We start from the raw sequence: 18218 nt of genomic DNA, 5'->3' as shown, positions 1-18218 counted from the left end.
ACAGCCTCTTTGTGTATGTTTAGGTGACCAGGGGGCAAGGGGTGAAGATGGGAGGGGCGCCACAGGATTAGCTCGCACAGGGCGCCTGAACACCTAAGGCCGGCCCTGTGTTTGCACATAGTTAGTAGCTACCTGGTAGAATGTTTTAAAGGTAGGGGTCTTTAGCTTGTGTAGGATAAAAACTGATCTAGGTCTAAACGTAGTGTGCTGTATTGGAGGAGGACGCTGAAAGAAAATGTCAAATTCCTCCTTTTGGTTTGTCTTCCATTGGTTTTCCAGATTCGTAAGGGCACTGATATTGCCTTCATCAAATTGTCTACAACTTGATAGTAAGGTTTCTAATAAGCCTATTCAGATCCTTAAACATAGAAAAGGGATTTATTTTGGCAGAAGGAGCAAAATGCAGACCTCTAATAGGTAGTGATGTCTCATATGGTGTAGGTCAGGGGTGCCCAACCGGTGGCCCGGGGGGCCACATGTGGCCCGCGACCTCCTGCTCTGGGATGGAATAGAATACTGTTAATTAAAGATACGTTTATTGCTAAAATCAGAGGCCCGGATTCAGAGAGCAATTGCGCCTGCGTAACCATAGTTACGCAGCGCAATTGCTTACTTGCGCCGGCGTAACGAATGCTCCTGATTCAGGAACCTCGTTACGCCGACTGCAGCCTAAGATATGCGTGGCATAAGGCTCTTATGCCTGCATATCTTAGGCTGCATTCTTGCGATGGCCGCTAGGTGGCGTTCCCGTTGTGCTCAGCGTATAGTATGCAAATTGCATACTAACGCCGATTCACAACGTTACGCGAGCCCTGCGTACGCAGTTTACGTCGTTTGCGTATGGCGTTTTTCGCATAAGGCTTATACCCGTCGTTCCCGCGTCGCGAAATTTGAACTTTACGTAGTTTGCGTAAGTGAATCGTGAATGGCGCTGGACGCCATTCACGTTCACTTTGAAGCAAATTACGTCCTTGCGACGTCATTTGCCACAATGCACGTCGGGAAAGATTCCCGACGGAGCATGCGCTCTACGATCGGCGCGGGAACGCGCCTAATTTAAATGATTCCCGCCCCCTACGGGATCATTTAAATTGCGCACGCTTACGCCGGGCATTTTGCCGTAGCGCCCACACAATTTACGGAGCTACTGCTCCGTGAATCGCGGGTAGCGCAGAAAATTTGCGGGGGCGCAGGGCAAAAACGTTGCCCTGCGCCTCTGTAAAAACTGCGCAAAGGTACCTGAATCTACCCCAGAGTGTATATATGGGCATATGTGTTCTGCAGTGGTTACTGGGGCTGCTTTCATACTTACCTGTACTTGAGCCATAGACTTCTATTACCTGAGAGTTTGGTATGCTTTCTGAATGTGCACCACACCTACAGGATATAATAGAAGTATATGCCACAGGTGAACTGTGCTGCACCCGCAGTGCGGGTAAACAACAGTACATCAGTGTGAGAGCAGCCTTAGGCCCCTTAGACATCAGTCAGCCAGACCCTCTTTTCACATCTAAGGATTGGCAAATGTAAATGGACTTGTGTCTGTTTACAAATGCCTACCGCCAATCCAATCAGTACAGTGGGCTCTATAGAGTAGAGTGGGCTGCCATCCACCTGCTCCGCGACCGGTTACCAAGTCGCTTAAGTGGCCCTTGGACTTCAAAAGGTTGGGCACCCCTGGTGTAGGTGGATGATCAGATGATGGATTAAATATTTTACTGTTTCATGATTCTCTCTTTTTTGGGAGTTCCTATACCCCTCTTATACTTTCTTTAGAGGCATGAAAGTTGATACACTAAAAAAAGAAGAAGAGGAGGTAGAAAGAGGAGAGGGAAGTGTCTGTAAAGAAATTCAATTTCAGGGCTTGTTGACCCACTTTTATTAATCACTTCAATACCGGCCCATAGTCATATGACATCCACAGATGGAATCTCCCATCCTGGGTGGACGTCATATGTCGTCCTGGGCTTTGTGAGGGGATATCTGAATGATACCTGCAGCTTCTGTAGAGGATTCATTTGGATATCATTATTTGTGGGCGGCGATTCTGCGCACCAAAAGAACGATCATAGCGGTGGTTCTGCCGCTAGATCATTCTTATAGGCAGTGGGAGGGGACATCCCCGCCCTCCCGCCGCCATCCGGTGCTTCTCCAGGCTCTCCCGTGCCATTGGGGGGCCCGGAGAAAGAATTGTCGGGCTCCGGATTGGGAAGCATAGAGATGACTGGTGACCAGATGGTCACCAGTCATCTCTATGACTGTCGGAGGCCCGGGCGCAATGTGACGATGTCACGCCCGGATTCCCAGAAGTAAACAAAGCCACGATTGCGGCTAGTAAGCATGAGATCGTGAATTTTTTTTCACAATCTCATGCTTTCTAGCCTGGAGGAGAGATGTGGGGTCTTATTGACCCTGCATCTCTCCATAAAGAGGACCTGTTCACACACCATTCCTATTACAAGGGATGTTTACATTCCTTGTAATGGGAATGCAAGTCATCAAAAAAAAAAAAAAGTGTAAAAAAAATAAAAAGTAAAATAAAACAAAATATATATATATATATATATATATATATATATATATATATATATTTTAAACGCCCCTGTCCCGATAGCTCACACTCCAAAGCGAACTCACGCGTATGTCCCGCCCACGTATGTAAACGCAGTTCTAACCATACATGCGAGGTGTCGCCGCGTGCGTTAGAGCGTGTGCAACAATTCTAGCACTAGACCTCCTCTGTAACTCTAAACTGGTAGCCTGTAAACAATTTCAAAGCGTCGCCTATGGAGATTTTTAAGTACCGAAGTTTGGCGCCATTCCATGAGTGTGCGCAATTTTAAAGCATGACGTGTGAGGCATCTATTTACTCGGTGTAACATCATCTTTCATATTATACAAAAAAATTGGGCTAATTTTACTGTTTTGTTACTTTTTAACCACTTAAGCCCCGGACCAATATGCTGCTAAATGCCCAAAGGCGTTTTTACAATTCGGCACTGCGTCGCTTTAACAGACAATTGCGCGCTCGTGCGACGTGGCTCCCAAACAAAATTGGCGTCCTTTTTTACCCACAGAGCTTTCTTTTGGTGGTATTTGATCACCTCTGCGTTTTTTATTTTTTGCGCTATAAACAAAAATAGAGCGACAATTTTGAAAAAAATTCAATATTTTTTACTTTTTGCTGTAATAAATATCCCCCAAAAACATATATAACATTTTTTTTCCTCCGTTTAGACCGATACGTATTCTTCTACCTATTTTTGGTAAAAAAATCGCAATAAGCGTTTATCGATTGGTTTGTGCAAAATTTATAGCGTTTACAAAATAGGGGATAGTTTTATTGCATTTTTATTAATTATTTTTTTTTTACTACTATTGGCGGCGATCAGCGATTTTTTTTTCGTGACTGCGACATTATGGCGGACACTTCGGACAATTTTGACACATTTTTGGGACCATTGTCATTTTCACAGCAAAAAATGCATTTAAATTGCATTGTTTATTGTGAAAATGACAGTTGCAGTTTGGGAGTTAACCACAAGGGGGCGCTGTAGGAGTTAGGGTTCACCTAGTGTGTGTTTACAACTGTAGGGGGGTGTGGCTGTAGGACTGACGTCATTGATCGAGTCTCCCTATAAAAGGGATCACACGATCGATACGCCGCCACAGTGAAGCACGGGGAAGCCGTGTTTACATACGGCTCTCCCCGTTCTTCAGCTCCGGGGAGCGATCGCGACGGAGCGGCTATAAACGAATAGCTGCGCCGTCGTCCCGGATCGCTCCCCGCGGGAATCCGACCGCCGCATGTAGCGGGTGGGGGGTCCCGATCGGACCCCCGACCTGCGGAAAGGCAAGGACGTACAGGTACGCTCATTTGCCTGTACGTGCCATTCTGTGGACGTACATATACATGCGGCGGTCGGGAAGTGGTTAATACATGAAACCATTTTTTTTCCGAAAAAAAAGCGTTTGGGAAATGATTGCGCAAGTACCGTGCAAGATAAAAAGTTGCAATGACCGTCATTTTATTCCCTAGGGTGTCTGCTAAAAAAACCATATATATGTTTGGGGGTTCTGAGAATTTTCTAGTTAAAGAATGGTGATTTATACATGTAGGAGAGAAGTGACAGAATAGGCCCGGTATTGAGGTGGTATAAAAGCCCTGTATGGAAGTGGTTAAGAAAAGTAAAAAAAAAATAAAAAATCACAGGTTTTTCCCTCGCAGGGGGTTTTCACTGTCAGTACCAAACAATAACTTCAGCCTCCTGGCTTATACATACAGCAGTGCTGCTCAAGCCGTCTGCTTCAGGCTCTTGTCTGTCTCCTACAGACTACTCCCCTTTGCCAACACCGTCCATGCAGATAGCAGCTCCTCACTGCTCTGACCCTCAGACTTGGGTCTCTGACTTTCACTGTACACACATGCACTCTCTGGCTTTAAGAGTACAGCCTGCACTCTCTAGCTACTCCAGTGCACATCTGCACTCTCTGGGGCAGATTCATCAAGGGGATACGACAGCGGATCTCCTGATCCGCCGTCGTATCTCTGAGATCCCACGGTCGGATCTATGCGACTGATTCATAAGAATCAGTTCCGCATAGATCTCCCTTAGATCCGACTGGTGTAAGTGACTTACACCAGTCGGATCTTAGGCTGCAATCTACCGCCGGCCGCTAGGTGTCGTCGCAGTTTTTTAATGCGTCGGATATGCAAATGAGGAGAACCGCCTATTCAAGACCGAACGCCCGCCCGTCGCTTTTTTTTTACGTCGTTTACGTTCGGCTTTTTCCGGCGGATAGTTACCCCTGCTATATGAGGGGTAGCTAATGTTAAGTATGGCTGTCGTTCCCGCGCCGAGATTCAAATTTTTACGTCGTTTGCGTAAGTCGATCGGGAATACGGATGGCCGCAATTGACGTAGCCGCCGAAAACATTGACGTCCTAGCGACGTCATTTGGAGCATGCGCACTAGCAAATTTCTCCGGCGACGCATGCGCAGTTAAATAGGCGCGGGAACGCGCCTGATTTAAATTGTACACTCCCCCTAGCCGCGTAATTTGAATTCCGCCGGGGGGGGGGGGGAGTTACGATCCGACGGTGCAATTTTCGAGGTAAGTGCTTGGTGAATCATGCACTAGCCTCGCAAAATTGGACCGGCGGATCGAAAAACAGATAGATTACGCGGATCTAAAGATCCGCTGATCTATCTGAATCTGGCCCTCTGGCTTCTTCCGAGTGCAACCTGCACTCTCTGGGTTCTTCCTTGCAAGCCTGGACTCCTCGGGAGGGTGGAGCCCAGAACCATGGTCCTGACTCTACCCAGGATTGGAATTTTCAGAAATTCCCAGGCTCCAGGTCCCAAAGTGGACTTTAGTAAATAATGAGGAAACTGAAACGCCAGTTTCCTCTGTATGTTATAAGCTCCCTGGAGCCCCTCATCCTATCTGGTTTAGAATTCTGGGTCCATACATTGGTGGGGTACCACACACTACCACACAACATTGAAATTAGAAATGGGTTTTAATGACATCATCAAGGTGGAATATTCTTTGATATACCGTATTTATCGCGGTATAACGCGCTCCCGCGTATACCACGCACCCCTAAAGTGGCCCCGAATCCTGTGGAAAAAAAGTTTTTTTTGTACTTACAGTTTTGGTGTCTTGCGCGGCATCCATCGGCGGCCTCGTCGGGTCCGGCGTCCTTCTGCGGCTTCGGGTGTCCTCTTCGTCGGGTCCGTCTGCGGGCTTCGGGTGTCCTCTTCGTCGGGTCCGGGGTCCGTCTGCGGGCTTCGGGTGTCCTCTTCGTCGGGTCCGGCGTCCTTCTGCGGCGTCCTCGCGTCCTCCCCGCTCGTTTTCCGCGCCAAGTTTGAATACTGCGCCGACATATACAGAGCGCAGTACACTCGTGTATTGTCGGGCAGGCTCGGCAACACTCGCGCTCACGTCCTGTACGTCCAGGACGTGAGCGCGGAAGGAGCCGAGACTGGCCGACTATACCCGAGTGTACTGCGCTCGGTATATGTCGGCGCAGTATTCAAAACTCGGCGCGGGAAAGCGGGTATCGGCGTATACCGCGCACCCACGATTTTGCCCTGGGCAAAAAAGTGCGCGGTATACGCCGATAAATACGGTACATGGTTTTTTCCACAAAAAATCTTTATTAAGATTGCAGTTATTTAGGTCTCTGCAAAACTTTCCCAATTTATTTTTCATGGTTAAAGCTTCCTGCTTTTTAGTATTCTGTTTAACCCCTTCTGGACTGCCCCATGTAGGTATACTGAAGAGCGGGTCGCCATCCCAGACCCAGTGCACAAAATCACGTCAGTGGGAACTTATCTGAGAGGCAGAAATTGCTCATAGAACCACTAGCATCCCCTGGAGGAACCATAGAGTTCCATGCAACCCAGGTTGAAAAACCCTGTTTTAATCATTTTTATGCACTTATGCCTTGTACACACGATTGGATTTTCTGTCGGGATAAACGCAGACGGATTTTTTCAACGGAATTCCGTTCAAGCTGTCTTGCATACACACTGTCACACCAAATTCCGACCGTCAAGAACACGCTGACGTACAACACTACGATGAGCCGAGAAAAATGAAGTTCAATGCTTCCTAGCATGCGTCGACTTGATTCTGAGCATGCATGTTTTTTTCTCTGTCGGAGTTCCCTACAGATGAACGGAATTTCCGTCGGAAAAAAAGAGAACATGTTCTCTTTTTAAATTCCGACAGAAAAAAGTCAGATGGTGCACACACACGATCGGAAAATATCAGATGAAAAAATTCCGTCTGACTTTTTCCATCGGAAATTCCGATCGTGTGTACAAGGCATTAGTCTTGCTCCCTCTGGTGTTCCTTCATATTTTGTAGAGATATCTTCCATCTCTAAAGAGCAGCAGCTAGTACAAAGAAAAATACATTTTATGGGCTTCTGCTTTTTTAAGCAAAGATTTTATCTAATTTACGTTTGCATCATCTGTTTGTTTTTAATTTATCATCCTAGGAGAAGAAAAAAATTCTCTTCAAGTAAGATACTTATCACACCATGGATATTTTTTTCTTCAGCAACTTCACTCAAGATCTTAAAAAAGCAGCTGGAGCTAGTCTCTTTCAGCAGTTATCTAGATAGGCTAATCCTCAATGATTCTATGAAGGCTGTATCCAGACCCCGAAGATTGCGGGGCCTACCTGGAATGAGACCCTAGGGCAGCAAACTCTGCCAGTGGTGCTTTTAAGACCTCATTGTGCTGTGTTAAAGTAATATTAAAGTGGAGTTTCACCCTGAAAAAAAATGTTACTCCAAAAATCTAAAAAAAAAAAAAAAAATTGAAAAATATTTTTTTTTTACCTACCCGAAATAGCTGTTGCTATGCGGAAGTCCTGAATCTGCCTTTTCATCCTCCGCGGTGGATCCTTTTCCTCCTCCTACACTCGGTTTCTTCTTGTGAATGGGGCGGCCCATTCACAAAGCACCGCGCTGCTCGTGCATGCACAGTAGGAAACGGGCAGTGAAGCCGCACGGCTTCACTGCCTGTTTGCCTTACTGTGGATGGCGGCGCCTGGAGCTGCCAGGATCGGCCTCGGCAGGGGCCGAAATCGCTGGCGACTAGGACAGTTACGTTTTTTAATTTTTTTACCGGACCTCCGCTTTAAAGTAAAAAAAATAAAAATAAAAAACATGTCATACCTACCTGCTCTGTGCAATGGTTTTGCACAGAGCAGCACCAATCCTCTTCTTTTCAGGTCCCTCACTGGTATTCCTGGCTCCTCCCCCTTGACCAGTGCCCCCAATAGCAAGCCGCTTGCTGATGCATGTTTGCTCCCAAGCCCTGCTCAGCTTTGCCCCCACTCTCTCCTCATTGGCTCACTGGCTGTGGTTGACAGTAGTGGGAGCCAACGCTGGTTTACGACGCAAACTCCCCCCAGCGGCGGCCGCGGTACTGCATCCTAAGATCCGACAGTGTAAAACTATTACACCTGTCGGATCTTAGGGCTATCTATGCGTAACTGATTCTATGAATCAGTCGCATAGATAGAAACAGAGATATGACGCCGTATCAGGAGAAACGCCGTTGTATCTCTTTTGTGAATCTGGCCCCATGATCTTATTTCACTTTTATACCTTACTGTATTTATTACCTATTTTTTTATTTCATTTTATAAATTCAGATCATTTGTTATGTTATTGCGTTATTTTAAATCCTTTGAGGATTAACAAAAGATCCAAATGAAACTAATGAATACAAATACATTTTGTAGATAATTTCTTTTGAATTCATTGAAATTCATTAATATTTTGATTTGGAGATTCTGATTCATCAGAATCTCTGAATAACAAAAAATGTTGTCTGCATTTTGATTCGTAACAAAATGATTTGCACATGTCTAGTTTCTTTGAAATCCCTACCCTGCAACCCACTAAACAGATGCTTTGATTCTTGTGGTCTGTGATCACTGAAAAGGGTTGTAAAGGTAAATTTTTTTATTTTGTAAATAGCTTCCTTTACCTTGGTGCAGTCCTCCTTCACTTACCTCATCCTTCCATTTTGCTTTCAAATGTCCTTATTTCTTCTGAGAAATCCTCACTTCCTGTTCTTCTGTCTGTTACTCCACATAGTAATGCAAGGCTTTCTCCCTGGTGTGGAGTGTCGTGCCCGCCCGCCCAGAAAAGGTGAAGCTGTTATAGCTGCAAAGGGTGGGTCAACGTAATGTTGAACCCTACGGACTAATGGCCAGATTTAGGTAGACGTGCCTAACGTTAGGCAGGCGTAGCGTATCTCATATACGATACGCCGCCGTAAGTTAGAGAGGCAAGTGCTGTATTCACAAAGCACTTGCGTCCTAAGTTACGGCGGCGTAGCGTAAATGTGCCGGCGTAACCACGCCTAATTCAAATTGTGAAGAGGTGGGCGTGTTTTATGTAAATAAAGCATGACCCCACGTAAATGACGTTTTGAACGAACGGCGCATGTGCCGTCCGTGGACGTATCCCAGTGCGCATGCTCCAAATTACGCCGCAAAGACTTATTGGTTTCGACGTGAACGTAAATTACGCCCAGCCCCATTCACGGACGACTTACGCAAATGACGTAAAATTGTAAAAATTTGACGCGGTTCCGACGTCCATACTTAACATTGGCTGCGCCATCTTTTTGGTGAATTATCTTTACGCCTGAAAACGCCTTACGTAAACGGCGTATCTTTACTGCGACGGGCAAGCGCGTGAATTGGCGTATCTCGCTGATTTACGTATTCTAGACGTAAATCAGCGTACACGCCCCTAGTGGCCAGCGTAAATAGAAAGCTAAGATACGACGGCGCCGGCAGTCGTATCTTAGCAACATTTAAGCGTATCTCAATTTGAGAATACGCTTAAATATACGACGGCGCAGATTCGGAGTTACGACGGCGTATCTACTGATACGCCGGCATATCTCTACCTGAATCTGGCTATAAGATTGGGATGACATTAAAGTTCATGTGTGTGTAAAGGCAGGTATCCCAATACTTTTGACAATATATATATATATATATATATATATATATATATATATATATATATATATATATATATATATATATATACACACACATACATACTCACACAGTGGGCCAGATTCATGTAGATCAGCGGATCTTTAGATCCGCTCGATCTACGTGTTTTACGACCTGCCGGTGAAATGTAGCGAGGCTAGTGCAGTATTCATCAAGCACTTACCTCGAAAATTGCATCGTCGGATCGTAACTCCCCCGGCGGAATGCAAATTCCGCGGCTAGGGGGAGTGTACAATTTAAATCAGGCGCGTTCCCGCGCCGATTTAACTGCGCATGCGCCGCCGGCGAAATTTCCCAGTGCGCATGCTCCAAATGATGTAGCTAGGACGTCATTGTTAGCGGCGGGTACGTCAATTGCGGCCATCCGTATTCCCGATCGACTTACGCAAACGACGTAAAAATGTTGAATCTCGGCGCGGGAACGACGGCCATACTTAACATTAGCTACCCCTCATATAGCAGGGGTAGCTATCCGCCGGAAAAAGGCGAACGCAAACGACGTTAAAAAAAAGCGACGGGCGGGCGTACGGACTTGAATCGGTGGTTCTACTCATTTGAATATCCGACGCGTAAAAAAAAGCGACGACACCTAGCGGCCGGCGGTAGATTGCAGCCTAAGATTCGACTGGTGTAAGTCACTTACACCAGTCGGATCTAAGGGAGATCTATGAGGAATCTGATTCTATGAATCAGCCTCATAGATCCGACCGTCGGCTCTCACAGATACGACGGCGGATCTCTTGATGAATCTGCCCCAGTATATACATATACAGATTTATAACCATTATCTTAATAATTAGACATAAACAAACCACACTCAATAAAAGTATAGTCATAAAAAAAATATATACTCACTCCTACACATATAGGCTTTCCTCTCTGAAATTTCTGTTTAAATAGGGTATTAAAACTTATTGGAGTATTCCCTGAGTTCCGATTGGTGTTGGTGTTAGGTGAAGCTTCACTGTATTCCGGAATAGGCAGGGGAAAGTTCCATAGCTGGTCCTCTGTAGGTGCAGTAGGTTGGATAATAGGAATACTCCATACAGGGATATCGAGAAGGGAGTCATAGGCAGGAGGACAGTCATTCCAAGTCTGCTCACTAGGTGTCACACTGGAGACATTCCACACTGGCTCTTCTGCATATGAATTGTAATAAGCAGGAGGTTCATTCCCAGGTTGTGCAGCTGTCTGATTGCTGAAGTTATTCTCCTCTGAGGGCATTGCTAAAAATGAAAGAAAAGAAAACAAACAAATTAAAGAAAAAAAATAAACAAGTGATTACGTTCTCTAAAGTTGTTGGTGTGACTGATCATTGTGAACCTCCTTCTGAAAATGCTAGTACCGGACAGTCTTCTAGATTCTGCTAGCTAAATGCCTCCAGGTGTCAGCAAGCCAGCTTAAACTTTCATGGGGCCCTTAACCCTCCTTGGCCTCACTTTGGTAATCGTGTGATTCCATCAACACAAAGTTCTGCAAACTCCATACGTAAAGGTTCTTTGCTTTAAGTAAGTCATCTCCAAACTGCGGTCCGTGGGCCATATGTGGCCCTTTTCTTGTCCTTATCTGGCCCTTGGAGCACTATTCCTCCCACTGCAAAGAGACATTATTTCTCTTTGGACACCAGGAGGGGCATAATTCTTGCCACTGACACTAATGATGGTGCACTTTCCCTCCTATTAACCGCTTTACCGACCGCCCACCGTATTTTTACGGCGGCAGGTCGTCTCGACTGCGCAAAATCACGTAATATAACGTGATTTTGCATTGCAGCCACTAGGGGCGCGTGCGTGCCCCCTGCTCGCCCCTGGTGCCGATGCGAGTACCCGGCGGGCACGATCACCGCCGGGCACCCGTGATCGCTCGTTACAGAGTGAGATCCGGGAGCTGTGTGTGTAAACACACAGCTCCCAGTTCTTTCAGGGGGAGAAATGACTGTTCGTCTGTTCAGACAATCTGTGAACAGTGATCTGTCATTTCCACTAGTCAGTCCCACCCCCCCCTTTAGTTAGAACACAATGAGGGAACATAATTAACCCCTTTGATCGCCCCTAGTGTTAACCCCTTCCCTGCCAGTGACATGTTTACAGTAATCAATGCATTTTTATAGCACTGATTGCAAAAATGTGTCAAGAGTGCCCGCCATAAGGTCGCAGTACCGATAAAAATCCCAGATCGCCACTATTACTAGTTAAAAAAAGTATTAATAAAAATGCCACAAAACTATCCCCTATTTTGTATAACTTTTGTGCAAACCAATCAATAAACACTTATTGAGATTTTTTTTTAGAAAAATATGTAGAAGAATACGTATCGGCCTAAACTGAGGAAAAAAATCTTTTTTTAGATATTTTTGGGGGATATTTATTATAGCAAAAAGTAAAAAATATTATTTTTTTTTCAAAATTGTCGCTTTATTTTTGTTTAAAGCGCAAAAAATAAAACGCAGAGGTGATCAAATACCACCAAAAGAAAGCTCTATTTGTGGGAAAAAAAGGATGCCAATTTGGTTTGGGAGCCACGTCGCACAACTGCGCAATTGTCAGTTAAAGCGACGCAGTGCCGAATCACAAAAAGTGGCCCGGTCATTGACCAGCAAAATGGTCCGGGGCTGAAGTGGTTAATACCAACAGTAGGCCCCTATTCCTCCAACTAATACCAATGTAGCACTACCCCCATAAGATCTGCTGGTTTAAATTTGGGTCTTGCACGTTACCTCGCTCTTCGATATCTAGGGGATGAGATCTAAGAAACTTCAATGTCCACACAAGTTGTAAATCCCTTTTCTGTCAGGTTTTATTTCACACAAACTTGTATAGATAGAGGGATGGAGGGTTAGGGGAAGGTTCAGGCACAATGCACACTATGCAGATCACTGGGGAACTTCTAAGTTTCCAAAGTCACACTCACCACTTTCCTCAGAGTGGGTGTTGCTCACCCGGATAGGCCCCTCTCACTGGCCTAGCAGCTGGGATGACGCACGGACAAAAAATAATACAGTCTCTGCTACAGACCTTTCTTTGAAAGTAGAAATAAACTGTTCCAGAATCCTCTGCCACAGGATTTAGTACCCGGATTTCCAGCCGTACAGTTTAGAGCCTTTAAGCCGACCCGGCAACACTGTAAGGCATCATAGAATACGGTGCATCCTCCCATAAAGTTACCAGGCCTCTCCTGAGATACCAGCCTTCCACTTGGTCCTCCCCAGGACAGGTCCTCCCCTGGTTTCCTCCATTGAGTGGCTTCCTCCCACAGGACAGATAGCACAGGATCACCTTCAAAGTGCAGGCCCCAGTCAAGACAACTGGGCCTACCTGGCAGAATTGTAGCCTCGGGCCAATGTTGTCCCAGGGCTGAAAATGGACTATCACATACCTCGAGCCAGGAGGGCCACGAGGCAAAGAGCCCAGAGAAAATGGCAACTGCCATTTAAGTATCCTTCCCCAGCATGCCCAACGGGGAGACCACTCCCACTGGGCTGTTCCCGGGGAAAAACACCCAATACACTCTGGCCTGCCTGTTTTCCAACATTGGCCTGTGGTGGTAACGCCACCTACAGGCAAACAATAGGAAAACCCTCCAAGCACAGCCATAGCCAGAACAGAGGCTGATTTAGCCTTAATCAGAGTCTGAGCTAACTACCAGCTCAGACACCCACTAAATTTAAAGATAGCGCCTGGTCATCAGGAGCAGGGTGCTACACCAATGACAGGTATTAGATGCACACCCTAATGCAATAGGCTGCGAACACCTATGCACACATACAAGATAATGGCACTGCAATCCAATCATGCTGTAAATGGCGCCACTTTTCTTTTTGCCAGACAAGATCGGCTTGTCATGCTTCAGTAGAATTCAACAAAATGGCAGCTGTCTGCACACAAACACTGACTACTTGTTGCATATATGGGAATGAAATGGGTAGAAGATGGCTTCAGCTCCTGTTCCCCTCCAGTGGAAAACTCCTCAGATGCATTTCTGCCTTTTTGCGCTTAAAAGTGGGCCAGTCGCAGCATCACAATACTAAGCATAGCTGTTATAAATGAAATCCATTCATAACAGTTTCCATCATGATCATGCGATCGCATAGCTTTGATTGGCTGGGTACCAGGAGCCGCCATCTGCTGTGTCTGCCACCCGCCAGCCTGCAGTAAAACTACTGTGGGCGGGCAGGAAGTGGTTAAAAAAAATAACAGCTGTCAAAGTCATGTAAACATGTCTTGTAATAGGAATAGGGGATGACAGGTCCTCTTTACAGAGAAATGTGAGGTCTATGAGACCCAACTTATGTCCTCCAGCAAGGAAATACTGAGATAATAAACAAAAAAGGATTTCAGCCTTTCCAGACAAAAAGACGGTGTTCTGACAAAGCAGCCAACTCGTCAAAATCCCCAACCACGTCATATCCAGTGATTTTCCAGCATCAGTAATTGGAGATTTGGACGAGTTTGCTGTTTTGACACAACGCCGGCAGCGTAAACATACGGTACACGATATAATAAGCGGACATTGTTAGTCCGCCCGCTAGTAACCAACAAGTTGGCTATTTTGACAGAACAACGGCAGTGTTTACAACTGCCAAGGCCAGATGTGACATCAGACGATCACGTTTGGGCCTTTGAAGGTCATAGAGACTGTCGGGGGACAATCTGATCTGCAGTATTTTCTATGGTGAACTTTTGCCGCTGGAGGATTCCTTTTCCGGCTCGCCAATTGCACATGCAAAGAATCGGTAGAAGCACTGGAGGGCGGTGCCTTTAAAAACAATCAAATGGCTGGAAAGCCGCTATGATTGCTTTTACAGTGTAGGGAATCGCCGGTGGAAAATAATGATATCTGAATGATGGGTGCAGCTGCACCCATCATTCAGATATCCCCACTCAAAGCCCAGGACGTCATATGACGTACTGCGATATGGAAGTCGTTTTAACCATTAGCCAACCAGCCGTCGTCATTATACTGTGACAGGTTGGCACGGCTGCATGATTTGCCGTAGGTGGCCACCCGTGATTGCTCCTCAGAGAGCGAAAAAGGAAAAATTACTCAAAAAAGGTAATTAATGGTCGGACTTTGGAGGCAGGACAGGAATATCAGAGATATCAAAAAGTATACATTTTATTACAAAAAATAGAAAATTTACAAAACAAATCAATAAAAACCAAATAGGATATAAGGTATGGAACATATTCTCTGTGCATCGTCTACGCGTTTCGCCGTTTGGCTTCCTCAGGATGAGCAGGGCTATCCCCCGGGGCACACAGCGTCACTTGCTTTGGTATATTACTCTGGCTGCCTTATCTTTGAGGGTCTTTTAGTACATAAGTAGCTTGATCTAGGTTTGATGTACCTGGCTGTTTGATGCCTATCTGCCTCCGTCATCCCCTCCTTGGATTGCACCAGAATTATTGTTCCTATATCCTTGAGCCAATGGAACTGGTTTATTGAATACATGATGCCCTCCTACAACCGATATTTTGGGTAGAGGGAGTCTCTCCGGAGTGTTTGGAGATACTTCTGACCATTTTCTACTGCATATGGAACCCTTCTATTTATGATCTTCCCGACATCTATTTATATGATCTGGACTATTTTAAGATAGTGAAATGTTTTTTTTTTACTCTTATTTTCTTCTGTTCGTCCTGAGGAAGCCCAACGGCGAAACGCGTAAACGATGCACAGAGGATATTTTACATACCTTATATCCTATATGGTTTTTATTGATCTGTTTTGTAAATTTTCAATTTTTTTTTAATAAAATTTATACTTTTTGATATCTCTGATACTCCTGTCCTGCCTCTAAAGTCCGACCATTAATTACCTTTTTTGAGTAATTTTTCTTTTATAATATTTGTACATGTTGATCATATCCCCCCTTATTTTCCTCTTCTCAAGAGAGAATACATTCAGTTCCTCTAATCTTTCCTCATAGCTGAGCTCCTCCATTCCTCTTATCAGTTTGGTTGACCTTCTCTGCACTTTCTCCAGTTCTCTGATATCCTTTTTGAGAACTGGAGCCCAAAACTGAACTGCATATTCCAGATGAGGTCTTACTAATGATTTGTACAGGGGCAAAATGATATCTCTGTCTCTGGAGTCCATACCTCTCTTAATAATCATATGTACGGGGCATAACAGTCTTCTTGAATACTAGAATTAAACATGATATATGGAAACACGTGGAGCTCTTTATTGAACAAGGTTTTCTTTTTTAATCTAACTAAGGGCAGACATTCATATTGGAGTGACAAGGGAAAGATATGACCTGCAGCTACATAGATTTTTTGTCTAGGTGACATGTAGAACACAAGTGTTTTACTGCCGGAAAGAATGTGTTAGCAAAGCCTTTGGAAAAGTACTTTCCATTCTACATTTGACTATTGCTCTTTTCATGCTATGCCTGTATGTTCGTTCATTAAAAAAAAAAAAAAACAGTTTTGGGGCCCTTGGGCGAAATTGTACCCCAGAAAAAGAAAAGGGGCATTGGACTGCCTGCATAAAAGCTTAGAGTACAAAAAGAGATAAAGTGGAACTGTGGGCCAACCAAAAATGACATACCATGTATGGTGCATTAGCACAGCAATTTTTTTTTTTATTTGTTTTAGTCCCCATGTAAAATAGTTTTGTTACCTACAAACAAATCATAAAATGTTGTAAAAAAAATAAAACATAAAAAAAATAAAACCGCATACTGTATGCCATTCAAAACATTATCGGCCACCATTGTGAGTCTGATTCATCCCTTAAGCCGTGTACACACGATCGGACTGTTTTCATCGGACAAACCGATTGTGTGTGGGCCCCATTGGTCTTTTTTCCATCGGTGTTAAAAAATAGAACATGTTTTAAATTTTTCCTATGGATAAAAAAACGATAGTATCTTAGCGTGCAATATTTAGGCTGGCCGCTAGGTGGTGCTTCCTTTGAGTTCGGCGTAGAATATGTAAATGCATAGATACGCCGTTTCACGAACGTACGTCCGCCCGTCGCAGTAAAGATACGCCGTTTCCGTAAGCGATACATGCCCCCTAGGTGGCGTAGCCAATGTTAAGTATGGCCGTCGTTCCCGCATCTAAATTTGAAAATTTTACGTCGTTTGCATAAGTCGTTCGTGAATAGGGCTGGACGTAATTTACGTCCACGTCGAAACCAATACGTCCTTGCGGCGTACTTTGCCGCAATGCACACTGGAATATGTACACGGACTGCGCATGCACCGTTCGTAAACAACGTCAATCACGTCAGGTCACCTCCATTAACATAAAACCCCCTTTCAGCCTAATTTGAATTAGGCGCGCTTACGCCGGCCACATTTACGCTACGCCGCCGTAAGTTAGGAGGCAAGTACTTTGTGAATACAGTACTTGCCTATCTAACTTAAGGCGGCATAGCGTAAATACGATACGCTACGCCGCCTTAAAGATGCGGCGGTCTTTCTGAATCCACCTAATACAGTATATATATATATATATATATATATATATATATATATATATATATATATATATATATATATATATATATATATATATATATATATATATATATATATATATATATATATATATATATATATTCACCAACCACTTTAGTAGGTACTCCTGCTCAATTGCTTGCTAACACAAATTGCTAATCGACCAATCGCATGGCAGCAACTCAACTAGATGTGGTGAAGACGGCTTGCTGAAGTTCAAATCAAGCATCAGAATGGGGCAAGAAAGGGGATTTAAGTGACTTTGAACATGGCGTGGCTGGTTGTGCCAGATGGGCTGGTCTGAGTATTTCAAAAATAGACGATCTAGGGTTTACAGAGACTGGACCGAAACAGAGAAAATATCCAGTGAGCGGCAGTGGTGTGGACGAAAATGTCTTCTTGATGTCAGAGGTCAGAGGAGAATGGGCAGACTTACAACCAAGGTATACTGAATGGCCCGGATTCATGTACGAGTTACAGCGGCGTATCTCCAGATATGCCGTCGTAACTCTGAGTCCGAGCCGTCGTATCAATGCGCCTGATTCTTAGAATCAGTTACGCATAAATTTGTATTAGATCCGACCGGCGTAAGTCTCTTACGCCGTCGTATCTTAACTGCATATTTACGCTGGCCGCTAGGGGCGTGTACGCTGATTTACGCCTAGAAATATGTAAATCAGCTAGATACGCCAATTCACAAACGTACGCCTGGCCGACGCAGTACAGATACACTGTTTACGTTAGGCTTTTCCCAGCGTAAAGTTACCCCTGCTATATGAGGCGTAGATGAGGCGTACCAATGTTAAGTATGGACGTCGTTCCTGCGTCGAATTTTTAAAATTGTACGTCGTTTGCGTAAGTCCTTCGCGAATAGGGCTGGGCGTCATTTACGTTCACGTTGAAAGCATTGGCTTCTTGCGGGTTAATTTGGAGCATGCGCACTGGGATACTTTCACGGACGGCGCATGCGCCGTTCGTAAAAAGCGTCATTTACGTGGGGTCACATTAAATTTACATAACACACGCCCACATCTTCCACATTTGAATTAGGCAGGCTTACGCCGGCCTATTTACGCTACTTTGGTTTGAGAATACGGCACTTGCCTGTCAAAGTTGCGGAGGCGTAACGTAAATAGGATACGTTACGCCCGCACAAAGATACGCGATTCTACGTGAATCCGGG

General features: G+C 44.8%; 1 protein-coding gene across 1 annotated transcript in view; it reads right to left on the bottom strand.

The window, feature by feature from the left end:
* The window catches only part of LOC120910460, a 38764-nt gene that overhangs the window by 18910 nt on the left and 1636 nt on the right, over nt 1-18218 (bottom strand). Inside the window, exon 2 of the mRNA XM_040322218.1 lies at nt 10420-10790. Coding sequence (XP_040178152.1) covers nt 10420-10788 — 369 coding nt within the window. The 5' untranslated portion in view covers nt 10789-10790. The remainder of the gene's footprint in view (nt 1-10419; nt 10791-18218) is intronic.

Source organism: Rana temporaria, chromosome 8 (genome assembly GCF_905171775.1).
Source record: "Rana temporaria chromosome 8, aRanTem1.1, whole genome shotgun sequence".
NCBI classification, from domain to species: Eukaryota; Metazoa; Chordata; class Amphibia; order Anura; family Ranidae; genus Rana; species Rana temporaria.
This window is presented reverse-complemented; position numbering and strand designations above follow the sequence as displayed.